This window comes from Oryzias melastigma, linkage group LG10, assembly GCF_002922805.2.
Source record: "Oryzias melastigma strain HK-1 linkage group LG10, ASM292280v2, whole genome shotgun sequence".
In the NCBI taxonomy this organism is placed as follows: Eukaryota; Metazoa; Chordata; class Actinopteri; order Beloniformes; family Adrianichthyidae; genus Oryzias; species Oryzias melastigma.
Genome location: NC_050521.1, coordinates 10,778,307 through 10,792,636, shown reverse-complemented (window position 1 = coordinate 10,792,636; position 14,330 = coordinate 10,778,307). Strand labels below are relative to the sequence as shown.

The following is a 14,330-nucleotide window of genomic DNA, read 5'->3' as shown; positions in this document are numbered from 1 at the left end:
TTGTGTTTTTAACATGTTCTTGTAGCATTTTTCTCATAATGGAGGAAATATATGAATAAAAATAAGGTCAAAATTGCATTTCTGAGCATTTCTTTCATTTAAATAGTTGTAAATCAGGAGCAGATGAAAAAATGCTCTTGGTAAAAGCTTTTAGTGACTTGGAAGCTACAATTGACAAGGTACAAGCTTCCTTCTCCGCTCCATTCTGATGCATCCACTTGCAGACAAATAGATCCGTGTACGTCTTTGCTTTCCTCGTTTGAGCTGGTATCTGGTCCGGTGCTTTTACATCAACTTTTACTTAAAGGAAAAAAATCTGTCCTATATTGACTATCACATTTAAAATAATTCAAAAAGTGTATCTTTGGCCATTTCCTCATAATGGGCTACATTCACCACCTATTTCCGCATTCGGTATAAGACCGCTCAATCATTTTGGGGCAGTAGACCATTGTTTAGATGGAAATAACGGAATATTTGGAGTTTACAGGACATTTTTTGGAGCTACCAAGAGTGACTATAAATGATCGGTTGTTTTTCTAGCAAAATACTCCAAAATATAAAAGCAAAAGGGATTTAAATTGCATTTGCTATCCTACATTGCAAACTATTTTGCTAAGGCTGATGCTATTTGATGTATTTAAGCCCAAACAGCTCAAAACCTTGTGGACATGTAATAGGTGCAGCCAATTGCTGAATTGTTTCACATATTTTAAGTGCATCCAAAGCTAAATGTTGTTACTGGTCACACATATTTAATTTAAAAGTCCCATTAGCTGCCACACAGCTAGAGCGAGAAACACAGCTGCAGATCGAGAACCATTTGGTGCATTAACCAAAAACCGCAACCCTAACCTTACCTTTTGTCCGTGTGGCCAAGAAAAAAAGTTCGGCACTGGCTTTACGTATTTAGAAAATTATGTGTGAATACTGTTGTCACTTTTCATTTTGGCTAATGCTAACTAGCATGAATGACACATCTAATTATCGATGAGATTCTCTTTATAACCCGTTAGTTGTGTTTTAATTACTCCATAGCAGAGTGTTTCTAAATTTTTGTCAATGTAATTTTCAGTGTCAGGTAGAAGCAGTCCGAGACGTGATTCCCTTTCCTAAAACGTCTCAACACAGGCAAATGTGCCCATTAGCACGCTACCACCACTCCATGAAGAAGGCAGAGCCAGCTCACCATCAGCTGAGAGTAGAACCAGTCGTCTGAAAGTCACTTAAAAGTTTGTTTACACATAAAAAGTTCTGTTGAACAGGTTTTAAATGTTCCAACATTTCTAAATTTCATCTTGAGAAGTCATATGATCAGACAGTACATGGTAGCGTTTTGTGAGCATGGGGTGTTTGCTGTTTCTTTGTAATTGTGAATACACACAATGACAAACTAACATGCAATGTAAGAAATAATCAAAATTAGACAATACCACAAATAGTACACAATTTGTTAAGTCAATAAATAGAGTTAGCCACAACCGAAAGTAAACAAGCGGTCTTATTTTAAATCGGATATACGTCACACAGCTCCGTGCATAGAATCCATTTCTCCCACAGTTGAATTCTTCACACCACCTGCTTACCTATCGTAGATTCAGTCTTTCTAGCCTGGTGCAGGTCAAAAATTTTGTTTCTGGTGTCCTTAGACAGATCTTTGGTCTGGACCATAGTGGAGTTTAGAGTGTGACTGTTTGAGGTTGTGGACAGGTGTCTTTTGTATTGATAACGAGTTCAAACAGGTGCTATTAATACAGGTAACGAGTGGAGGACAGAGGATCTTCTTACAGAAAAAGTCTTGATGGTTTGTGGGTGATCAAATACTTATTTTCCACCATAATTTACAAATAAATTCTTTAAAAATCAGACAATGTAACTTTCAAGATTTCATTTTCTTATTTCCTCTCTCATAGTTGAGGTATACCTATGTTGAAGATTACAGGCCTCTCTCAATATTTTTAAGTGGGGGAACTTGCACAATTGGTGGCTGACCAAATAGTTTTTTGCCCCACTGTAAGTGGAGGTAATTTGAGGAGAAAGGTTCTTTAAAGATGATACTTTTCTACTGAGGCTAAACAGGTCTGGCAAAGGGCCAGCAGAAACCTAAACACTGAATTTGTTTGTGATCTCCAGTCTGATATGTTTATCCAACATAACTGTTGAAAAATATGATGCTCCTCCAGATAGCAGACTAAAAAATATACAGGGTCGGGATTTAACTGTACATTCCAGGTCTCCTTCCCTTTTCTGAGAAATGTAAACCACTAAGGGCTCAGGATGAAACTGCTATGTTCTAAACAAGAAATCTTTTAAAATTAAAGAATGAGACCTTTGACATCAGCAAACAATGCAGTAGAACAAGCTTGTTGTTACAAAACAAAATGAATAACATGAACATTTAAATATTTGGCAAATATATTTGGAATACATCTGGAAAGTGGGAATATTTGGCTGTTTTACATTTACATTTGTGTCTCCAACTAGAAATACATTGATATTGACCAGTACAGAAAAAAACATGTGGTAAGGCATTTTGCCGTAGAGGTCACTGCTAAGTTTTGATATGGCTGCTAAAATACCTTTTCATCCATTTTTAAACTAGAGGAAATCAATATTTCATCATAGTAGATTTAATTGCATACATTTTAATAATCAAGAAAGAAAATAGTGTTGCATCAACATAACTTTTGCAATGCAAAGTAGAATAAAATGTGCATTTCATTGTCAGTGTGCACTAAATGAATAAGGGGAGAAGTCAAGAATGTTTATTTTTGACAATGAAGAAGATCAGTTTAAGATCAAAGAACCACAAGACAGATCAAGCTTTGATTGAGTCAAAACCACAGCATTTCACAGGGCTCACTTCTAAAGGATTTAGTGGTACAAACATGTTGCACAACTAAAATGTTACTCAATTATCCTCAGCAGTAAACACATCATTTTAAACTTCTTTGAGCTTTTCAAATGCTTCAAAAATGTGCATTTTAATGTATGTTGCACCTTAAAATACCTTCTATTTTCTTCACACTGAACTATAACAATTGTATTTAAGAATTTTGACAATTATGTTTGTTGCTGATGAGACAAAAACTTTCAGGTAATCTAAAATAATGACGTAAAGACTCCGAAATTTTCCAAAAGAAAAGAGGTTAATATTTTTAGGAGAAAAAAAAACACACCACACAAGGTCTGCAAGCCAGTTTTGGTTTAAGAACAAAATTAAACTTAAAACTAGTTAAGCTGGATTGTCTCTATTGATACCAATTATATCTGTACCCTTCTTCCATCTTACTGTTGCATTAGTGGAAGAGTCCATTAACAGTCCAGCAGGGACTCATCCATCTGCTCTAGTAGGAGTAATTCTTATTTCATCTGTTTGTTTCTTCGTTTGTTTTTTAATTCCATATTTCTTGGGCAAAATTTAATGCTTCATCCTGTAACTGTTGCTCATAGGTAGATTTTTTTCTGGACGCTCCTTTCATTAAAAAGTCTCAGCATTCAAGGATTTAAAAAAACAAATCTGTCTAATTGGAATGTTTTAGACTTTAAAGCTAAATTATTTATATTATTCATCAGAAGTGTTGGCTGAATATTGTAGCACACCTCACTGTTAACTGTACACATGACTTAAATGTGTGTTACCTTAAAATGATCAAAACTAACTTGAAACCAAGAGGATTCTGTTATTTTGTAGGACATGATTATTAAGTCAGAATATGTCATTTCCTGAAAAGGCTAAAAGTCATGCAGTAATTCCCTTTCAGGAGTTTGCTGTATAGAAAAGCTCCAGACAGCACCAATCTCCCAGTGATTTTCAGATTTACTTTAAAAAATTTTAACATACAGATGAAGCAGACATTTTTCATCTTAACAAACTCAGTTGATGCATCAGCTTTTGCATTTTAGGCCTGGTTACACTTTCGGCCACTTTATTCATACAGTTTCTCTTTTAAGAAATGTAATAGAATCTTAAGTATTTAGAGTTTCAGCTCTCTTTCTATCCTATCATCTTATTGAATATATCCTAAAGGAACATTAACTCAGCAATTTTTATAACAAAATACTCCGCATATTCTCTACTATATTTGTTATTACCTCTGTAATGTTTACAGACTGGGATTTTGCACGTTTCCTTGAAAAATGCAAAAACGTTTTTAGAAAATAGGTTGTATTAAAGGGAGTCTGTGCTTCAGTAAAACCTCATCGTGCTATCCTGAATTACAGCTTCCATTGTGAAAAGTGCAAATGATCTGTGAGCACAAATAAAACCTAAAATGGTTTGGATGTTGGACCTGCTGCCAACAAGACCACCATCATCGACCCTCTGAAACTTAAATCTGAGGAAAGTGGACTCTTCTTTTGCTATTAAAGATTGTCTTTCACTCATTCAGTCAGTCCTGAACCACTTGTATTGAGAGAAATAACTTAGGGTTTGTGTGTGTGGAATTCCATCCATCCATTTTCTTGACCGCTTCATCCCTTTCGGGGTCGCGGGGGTGCCGGAGCCTATCCCGGCTACTGATGGGCGAAGGCGGGGTACACCCTGGACAGGTCGCCAGTCTGTCGCAGGGCCTCAATCACACACACATTCACTCTCACATTCACACCTAGGGGGAAGTTTAGAGTCACCAATGAACCTATGAAGCATGTTTTTGGATGGTGGGAGGAAGCCGGAGTCCCCGGTGAAAACCCACGCATGCACGGGGAGAACATGCAAACTCCACACAGAAAGGTCCCAGCCGGGAGTCGAACCGGGGCCTTCTCGCTGTGAGGCGAGAGCGCTAACCACTGCGCCACCGTGCAGCCCCACATTTTGTGCATTGGTGCAAAAATTCTAAAAAAATACAATTTACACATGCTCAAATTGCAATTACAACAGCTGGAAACTAATAACACATGCAAATCTTTAAAAATTACGCACACACAAAACCTCAGTTACACATGAATCTGTGGTGAGACTGTTTTCACGTTTCAGAGATTCGTCCGTGAGTGATGCATTTAAATACTACTGGAATGCTGGGTCATCAGAAATTTCTTATCAGGCAATTTGAACTTCAGTAAAACTTGTAAGTTTTCCCACTTTCTTAAACAGATATGCACAATAATTAATATTGAAAAAAAGTCTAAACAAGTGTTTTAAGAATATTTATCCCTTTAAAAATACAAATATTTCCCAGAACTGATCGCTTCCTTTCTGCAGCCTCGTCCCTCAAAGCGCTTATTAAAATTAATTAATTAATATTAATATTTTTAAAGGGATAAATGTTCTTAAAACGATTGTTTTGACTTTTTTGTTACATTAATTATCTGGCATATCTGTTTAAGAAAGTGGGGAAAATGTCACGTTTTACTGGATATTATTCACAATCTAAGCTCAAAGTGGTCGATAAGAAACGTCTGATGACCCAGCATTCTAGTACTATTTAAACACATCACTCGCAGACGAATCTCTGAGACCTGAAAACAGTTTCACCACAGATTTGTGTGTAACTGAGGTTTGTGTGTGCGTAGCAAGTGATTCGTGCGTAATTTTTAAAGATTTGCGTGTGGAATTAGTTTCAAGGTGTTGTAATTTGTGTAAATTGTATTTTTTTTAATTTTGTAATTTTTGTATTTATGCAAAAATATATTATATGAGTTACAAATCAAGAATTACGCACACATAAATTGGGGTGATACTTATTCCTCTTTATACACTTGTGGGGATTCTTATGCTTTACAGGTTGTGGGACCATCTGCACTTATTTCAATGCTTAAGCAACTTCAATAATTGGCTTTCTTCAACTTTGTCCAGAGCACAAACTGACCGCTTGTACTGAAGATCATTCAGAATATATGACTCTCACACATTTTCTGGAGTTTCATCTCAGCCAATAAAGTTCTACCCGCTTCTAGATAGGAATAACTTCAGACTTTTTTTATTGTTCTATATGATCCTTCTAAATATACATCTGCTGATTGTGCCACTTGAAAAAAATTTTTTATTTGTAATTCTTTCTATGTGTAGTGAGCTAAAGAAGAGTTATGACATATGACCAGTTTAAGCTTGTTCATTTAAGCCTATTAAAGCATGTATTCATACTAAATATTTAACAAAGTTAATGATTTTATCTTTACTCCTCAAAAGAAATATTTTCACATAGGAAATATAGTAAGTTTTTAGTATTTATGTGTCACATCAAGCAGAATGTAAAGTCAAAAAACAGATATTAAGAATATGAAATGTATTCATAAACTGTTCTTTGGAAGAGATCAGAAAAACCTAAAGAGATCTTCTTAGACAAATCTCTTACTGTGATGATAGTGTTCTTGGTTTTAGAGGGAGCCTTTCAAGATCACAGAACGGGATCCAGCTCAAGACATTTGGACGGTTGGAGTGCTTGTAAATCCCATCTGCTAATACTCTGTGGAACGCTGTTACAGGAACGGCAATCAAATCCAACCCAACGAAATCTTATCAGACAGATGTTAAAACCAATGACACCGCTAAATCAAAGCAACCGTAAAAGACGCACGGACTGAGCACTTCAGCAGTGCTGGGGAGACCAATATTGCCTAAATGCTACATTCATTTTTTGAGTGTTTGAAAAAGAAGCCCATTGCAAAGAATAAAAAAAAAATCTTTTTTAGAATTCAAAGCTCAAAGAACGGACAAGCAGTGCCTATTGTGCCTGTTTAACAGACGTAGTTAACAGTTCTGACACAGCTTTTGGGGCGAAAATCTTGATTCTAATGAATAAAGTAAAATCATATTAATATTTCAAGCTAATCATAGCTATAGAGTTGGAGAAGACACAGAGACAGATTGAAGCCCGCCGGGGAAACATGGAGCTTTCTGACTGATGATCCCGGTAGACCGAGGTCTCTATTTTACACAGATTTAAATTCAAAAGCTTTTGTTCTGACAGAATGTTCTTTAAAATCCCTGCTGAAATAAGCTATAATTAACCCACTAAGCAATTGATAAATGTGACAGGATAATTTTGTAAATGAAGACGCTAAAACAGAAGGGGAATCATCCGTGCTCTGGAGTATCTCCTGATTTCTTCACATGTACATGTAAATGTCTGTGATGCAGCTCAGATCACCCAGAAGCATGGGTTATTATGATAGCTATACGATGATATCCCCGTGCGATTGGGCGTGTGTGATGATGACTGCCCTGCTGAACGGCGGTTTATAGGTAGTGGGGGGAAGGGCAGCATTCATGTTTCCCAGCAAGGATGAGCAACACCGAAAGAGTGGGAAAGCTCGATCGGAGATGAACGTTTTTGCTCCTTTTTAACGCAAATGTGGGTAAAGCCCATTTACGTGGCCTGTTACAGAGACAGAGGGACAGATGCCTGTCCGTAGTGTCAGTGCGTCTCCTGCTTCTCTCTCTGACGGCTTCACCAACTGCCTCCTCTTACATAACCCCCTCCCCCTCTTCGGGGCTGCTGCCTGCCTATATTGGCTTATTTCTGTCCTTTTCAACCTTTACACTTTTACCCAAATGACTGCCCTTCTATCCCTGACTCCTTATCTGCGGTTCTGGATCTGTGCACTGGTTGAATTTGAAACTAAAGTCAAGACATAGACGTTGGGACGAACGGCCGCTTTAACAAGCTCTTATGGATTAAACATTTCCATGTAAGACTCAAAGAAACTCAGGGCTCCACTGAAAGGTGTATTAACCATGCCATTTCATCAAATAAGCAGCAAACCCGGTAATACATACTTAATACCATTCCTGGTTGGGCGAGAGGATGAACCCAAACTCTCATTGAGTAAAGGGAGGTGTAGAATCTGGACAAATTGTTGGTCCATCAGAAGACAGAAACAAGCAAATCCGAAAGAAAAAAACCACAATGAATTAACAGTCTCTGGCATTAATTATTTGATATTTTACCCTCAAAAAACTCCACACAGGTGTCTATCCTCAGTGCTTTACCTATCAAACCTAAACTAATCACGATTCAGCTGAAAAGAACATTTTGTTGTTACTACAAGCTGAATATTTTACAATCCTGATGGATTCTCAGAATATAAGCAATAATTTCTTACATAATCAGACATCCTGAAACCTTTTAAATATGTTTAACATTAAATGCACCTTCGTGAACTGTGATGCAGCTCTAACTGTGGTAAAATGTTCATTTTTTTGCTCCCCAAAAGCTTAAATCCTCTCTTGCTAATATCAGCCAGGCTCGTAACAAGGTTCAGCTCAGCAGATCTCTCCCACTCTGCTTGCACATTCTTAGCCTCCATTTTCTCCTCGTCTCCTTTCTTTCAACTCTTCCTCGCCAAAAAAAAAATAAAATAAAAAAAAAACCTTCATCACACTAAAGCAGAGGCGATGCAAACAATGCAGCGGCTTCACTTGACGCAAATGAGAGACCGCAAAGACACATACTCATGCACAGCTAGCACGGTTTCTTGAATCTCCTGCTCTCTGAGCAACCCTTCCCCCACACAGGATCACTCTGGTTCTCTCATACAAGCACCTTGCTTAATTAAAGACTGCTTCTGAAGCTGTCCTGACCTTTCCTCAACTGTAAGTCATAAACACGTGTAAATAAGTGAATTAGGAAACGCTGGAAGGGGAGGTTTTGTTCACTCTCTGCGACAAATTTCCAGCATTTTGAAACATGTTTTCCATTTGTATTACACAACTAATACATTATGCTGCAAATTTTTAAGCTAAATCAGCCTGATAAATATAAGTGGAGCCACCTAAACAGCTTCATCATTTCCTCGTCTGGGCTAATTATACAAAAATCCTTAAATTTGATGTTAGGAGATTAATGTTTTACATCGAATTTCCTAAACTTATCAATTGCACCTGAGAACAGCTTCAATGCCAAAAAGAGCAGTGGCTGGGCCTGCAGTAGCTGCACAAGCCTTTGACTAATTGATTTGATCTACATGATATGTTAAATCTAAAACCATTAGTCATATGCATCACTCCCAAACATGACGATCATCTCCATGCGTGCGCAATGAAACCAGATTGGTCCTGTTCTAGTAGAGAGACCACATTCACCAAAAAGGAACTAGAGGGCTCGAGATGAATACTCAGTCTGAACTCTCTTCAGACACAGCTGATACATGATCAGCTTCTGTTTCACTGTAGTAGCCTATAGTTGCATTTACGTTCCATTCTTCTCACTCAGGCCCTACAAGCTTCAATTGTATAAAGAAGTCAGAGAGAAGGGTTACCTGGTCGTACCACTCCCGGTTGGTGCAGGTGCACTCAGGCCACCATCCTCCTTGTCCACTTGAGTTGTTACCATTTACTTTTGGGCCACTCTTGGATTGGCCTTTTGGGTTGGGGCCTCCAGGGCCTCCTCCAGACATCATTTTCCCCTTACTTCTTCCCAAAGTGCCCCCTCCTCCACCCATGCTTCCACCCCCCCCTGAGGCTGGAGGGGGTAAGGTCTGTCCTCCTCCGTACCCTGGTGGGTATCCATAGGGTTCGGCCTGCCAGTCTCCTCCATATGCCGGGGCGTCCATCCTGCGCAGGGCAGCCATACGGGTCACCTCATAACATTCTGGGCACTTGCAGCAGTGGTGGTGTTTGTGCATGCTGGCTGTGCTGGCTAGGTTGAAGCTGAGATGGGCGGCGTGGCACTCTGTCTCTGCTGCCTCCTCAGATCTCACAGAGCACTCTGTGATCGGTTCACAGAGTGCTAATGCCGACACAGATAACACTAATAGCAGGAATTTCTACAAATTTGCTCCTTTTCATCAAATCCTCACCACCGACGCCTTTATTCCTCTAGGATGTTAGCAAAAAAAAAAAAAAAAAATAGAGATCTGAATGGATGACGAGCAGCACAGGAACACAAAAATACAAAATGGTCACGTAGTCTTTGTCCTCTTGACGTAGAAGATCAAAGGAAATTATTAAATATTGTATGCCACCATGCAATCAGAGACCAGCCCTGATGACAAAAATGTCTTCTCGCTTCTCTTGCCTCACAGTGATACGCAAATATATTCATAGATATATGCATACACACATGGGTGTATGTATATATATTTTGATAATATTATATATATATATATATATATATATATATATATATATTTACACACACAAATATATAAAAATAGTCATATAAACAGACAAGCACAGCTACAGATATGTACAGAGATAAATGTATATATATATAAATATATAATATATTTATATATATATATCTATATCTATATGCGTGTGTACAAATATATATATAGATATATAAACAATATGTATAAATAAATGATATCCGCAGATGAAAATCCTCCGTTGGTCGTCTTCCAGTTGGTTGAAAAAAATCTCTCGTTTTTAGTCCTGCTTTGAGAAGGGTCTTCGCTCTCCTCTTTTTCTCAGCCGGCAGAGAGGAGCTGAGCACTGGGTTGCCTCTCAGCCAGCTTGCCCTAGATGTGGATTATTGAGAGGGAAGCGAGCAAGCTAGAGGGTGGCGGTGAGAGAAAGGGAGGGGCGGAAAGGAATACGTAGCAGCATCCCTCTAGCACCTCAGCCCTAAGAGCTGCAGCCAATCAACTCGCAGCGCTGCCATCAGCAGCAGCACCAACAGGACCCAGCACTTCCACAGCTCCTCTTAAAGGGACAGGAACACCTAAATCTTAACTGCTTTCTGCCTTTGGCTAAGAAGAGACTTTTGCCACATTAAAAAGCCAACATGTGCTCCCTTTCATTTATGATCTCTAGCAAAACTGTAACATTTCTACGCAGCGGTTCAACAGTGATAACCCCCGACACTAATCCACCCTTTGCGAGTTTAATCCGTGTTTTTCATCAGACCAGTGCAGCCAGAATCCAACTTTCAATGAGCAACTCTGTCCCTCTGACTAATCACTGGTCACATCCCCAGTCATCTCCAGTTCAGCTGCAGATTTAGCTGCTTTCTGATGCCGTCAGCTGTCAACCTTGGGCTCTGTGTCAGAGCACACATCTGTAAATAATCTCACGATGGGTGTAGGAGCAACAGATGAAAATCCTTCACTTTGCGGCTAACACTTGGCTTGCCTCTCGACAGCAGAAATCTTCGAATCCCCTCACTTTGCTTTGCACCATCTTCCACTGGAGTTTAGCCATTTCATCTCACTGTGCAGGTCAAAATCCACGCAGAGGCAGAGAGCTGCGCTCCTCTTTTAGGAACACATTTATGGTTCAGGATGATGACATCAACACATGTGTACCAAACCAACAAGATTACACGCTCTGGCTTTCGAGTGGGTGGAGGAAGAGATTGAGAGTGAGAATGCATGAGGGGGGGGAGACGAAAGAATGAGAGCTACATGGCTTTCATGTATCTGCGGTAGTTATATTTGCAGTAATGTGATAGGACTGCCAGTGAACCATTTTGCATGCTTATGAATTTGTGAGTTGATCACAGCCAGATATAACAGATCCTGACACAAGGGAAGAAGGCTAATCATAACAGAGAGCTGAGAGAGAATGCAACAGTGTCGCCATTAAAGTCCTGCATACATGCATTATTAATGAAATGTGACGGGGAACGGAACTGGGTGTGTCTGCATGGCAGAGAGAGTATTTTTCTATATGACCTGTATGTTGCAATGTTTCACACACTCAGACATTCACTCCCTTTATATTTCATATTACGATCAATGCAATCAGCGTATTTACTTCAGTAGGATCTTCAGTGCAGTGCTGCAGCATACCAGGAGGCACACACAGCAAGCTCAGCCACACTTAATTACATGCAACAGTAACTCAGTTCATTAGAATGATATTCTTTCACTCTAACCTGCAGAGATTTTCCATGGAGCTAAAGCAGGAGGACTCAAGTTTTTTTTTATTTGCTTTTTTCAATCAGGAACCACTTCACACTTTCCCTGGCTAGAGAAAGTGAGAAGGTGGAGGCCAAAAAACAGCAGCGTGAAGGACTGAAGCAAGCAAAACCCTTCCCTGCCTACAGGACCAAACAAAAACACTAACCTCTTTCTCGATACTATAAGAGTCCATATTGTCTTCAGTGATGAATTCCGTTAGATGTTTTACCATAGAAAGACTCAACTCAATATGCATTCTAGAAAAGAAAATGTGATGTTGATGTTTCACCTAGAGGAGAAAAAAACATCTTCTGCTGTCTTACATAATTAAAACAGAGCAATCGTTATCCAGTGGAGGTCATTAAAGACCCACTATATGTTATTGTGTCAGTTTTCTCAAGATGGATGGCATACATTATGATAATTAAGCTAAAAAAAATTTTTATTCAAATTGTTGTGAATCAGTAGCAGATGAAAAAATGACGTAAAAGCTAGGGGTGTGTATTAGTAAGACAGGTATCACGATACATGTGTCATGATATGATACATATCCTGATTTATCTCAATACAATACTAGACAATATTTCACTTTTTTTAAATTATGATTTAAGGATGATCTGAATATGAATACATTTTTCACAAAAGTAATATGTATGTTATTTAATTATCAGAATATTTAGCATTCATAAACAAGTTGCTTTTACCCAAGCAAATTCATTGTGCTTTTGGTTTGGCATTTTAGAACTATTTGAGTGGAAAAAAAAGTAAGAATGGACTACATGTTTGCTTTTAAATAACTAATAAATACTGCCATGGCAGTATTTTAAATCAATATAAGTATCACTAAATGAAGTATAGCCATATTTCACTGAATAGATATTTTCACAGTCGGGAAGCCACAAGCTCCCTCGCTCTGATCTATTTTTTATGCATCTGCATGTAGACGACTAGACCCACATCTGAACTGGCACGTGTCTCAGAACTGTACGGCTGGGTTGGTATGATACTGCTCGCCATTGTTGTTGCACCACCAATATTAGGTTGGAGTTGTGAGGGGCTGTAAGGTAGCAGAAGAGAGTAGACAGATGGATGATGGGAAGGGCCTACTCCACAACAACAATTCCGCCCACAACTCAGAGGCGAATTTAGAAATTAACTCCTGCCGCTCTGCAGAAACTATGTCTTAGAAAGTGAGAGGTCTTTAGATTTTGTCCAACAATTGCATAATCATAATTAAAAGACGACTGGGAACATTTTTACTTTAGATCATAAGATGATTGGACTGGGACTTTAATGACTTGTTTTCTGATGAGGACAGTAAGAAGTTAGCATCCATCAATACAATTACAACTAAAAAGGAAACAGAAAATAAAGTAAAGGTAATTTTCACTTTGATTTCTTTTCATCACTTCATTTAAGCATGAAAACTGATAAATAAAGCTTAATCACTGCTGCTAAAATATACTTTTACCCCCAAATTTGATCAAAGTAATGACAGAATAATCCTTCTTGGTTAAGGGTAAAGCTCATTTTTACAGAAAATTAAACACTTTGTAGTAAAAATAAAATATCATTTATGTCAGGGTAGGTGAAATAAGAAAAAAAAAGAAAAGAAAAACGCATTTTTAATTAGGCTGGAGCAGTAAATGATTTGTGTTACAGATGATAGGCGAGGCCTCTGAACATCTGCTAACAAATGAAAAAAAGAGGCCTCTAATGAGCAAAACATCTTGTGCTTTCAAGCCGAGATGCTTGTCTGCCTTTCACCTTGCAGCTCTCCTAACACTATCAGCTCAGCATCCGCCTGTGCAGCCACTGTTACATAAACCCACCTGGACACCCTGTGACAAACACACACATGCACACAAGCATACACAGCCGTTACATCCCCCAACCACCAAATGCACTGTGTTTCGAGCTTTTCAGTCATTTCTAGGCATTTCTCTGAGAAGCTCTGCTCCTTCGTCACTTCACCGGATGCAGTACCATAAAAGGATATTCGGTAGTGAGGCAGTCTTAAAGGAGCAGCTCCTTAGCAAAATGGGCAAAGCTTCTCCACTGCAGCTTTGACAAACTGCAAGGAAGGATGAAGAAGCAAGTTTAGCATTCTCAGAAATGGTTGGATCTTCTTGCTTTGAGTACAAAATGAAAAATCTAACAAATTAGAGAGAAGTTACAACATCTTTAGAAAACATTTTTACTGTTTGATTAAAGCAGCATTGAAAACGTTGAGGACAACAGCTGCTCCACTAAAACAGTTAAACAAGCATCTTATTCCAGCTGAATGATGTGAAGCTGGAGTCTGCACACAGAGGAGAGCAGATGAGAGCAAAAGAAAAAAAATCTGCAAGGAACAAAGATTTATGTAGATTTAGTGAGTGCATAAAAAGGCAGAGCCAGAGAGGAAAGGGGAAACGAGAAGGTAACGTAGGAGGTTAAGAGAGCAGGTAGAAAGTGTCTGAAGGCTGGAAGGTGAAAATATTTGGAAAAAATATGCAGAAGATGAGATGCAGTCACAATAGACGTTGAAACATGGGATGTATATG

At 38.6% G+C, this 14,330-nt stretch overlaps 1 protein-coding gene across 9 annotated transcripts in view; it reads right to left on the bottom strand.

Annotated features, from left to right (window-relative positions):
- dlg3 (discs, large homolog 3 (Drosophila)) overlaps positions 1 to 14,330 on the bottom strand; it is an 88,354-nt gene that overhangs the window by 58,014 nt on the left and 16,010 nt on the right. For 2 of the 9 annotated variants that reach the window (XM_036214017.1, XM_036214019.1), the window contains exon 1: positions 9,199 to 10,423. The exons of 3 other annotated variants lie outside the window; for them this stretch is intronic. In XM_036214017.1, coding sequence (XP_036069910.1) covers positions 9,199 to 9,564 — 366 coding nt within the window. In that variant the 5' untranslated portion in view covers positions 9,565 to 10,423. Of the gene's footprint in view, positions 1 to 9,198; positions 10,428 to 14,330 lie in introns of those variants that run through there. 4 more of the 9 variants (XM_024284081.2, XM_024284083.2, XM_036214022.1 and 1 more) reach the window with 3 other exon arrangements.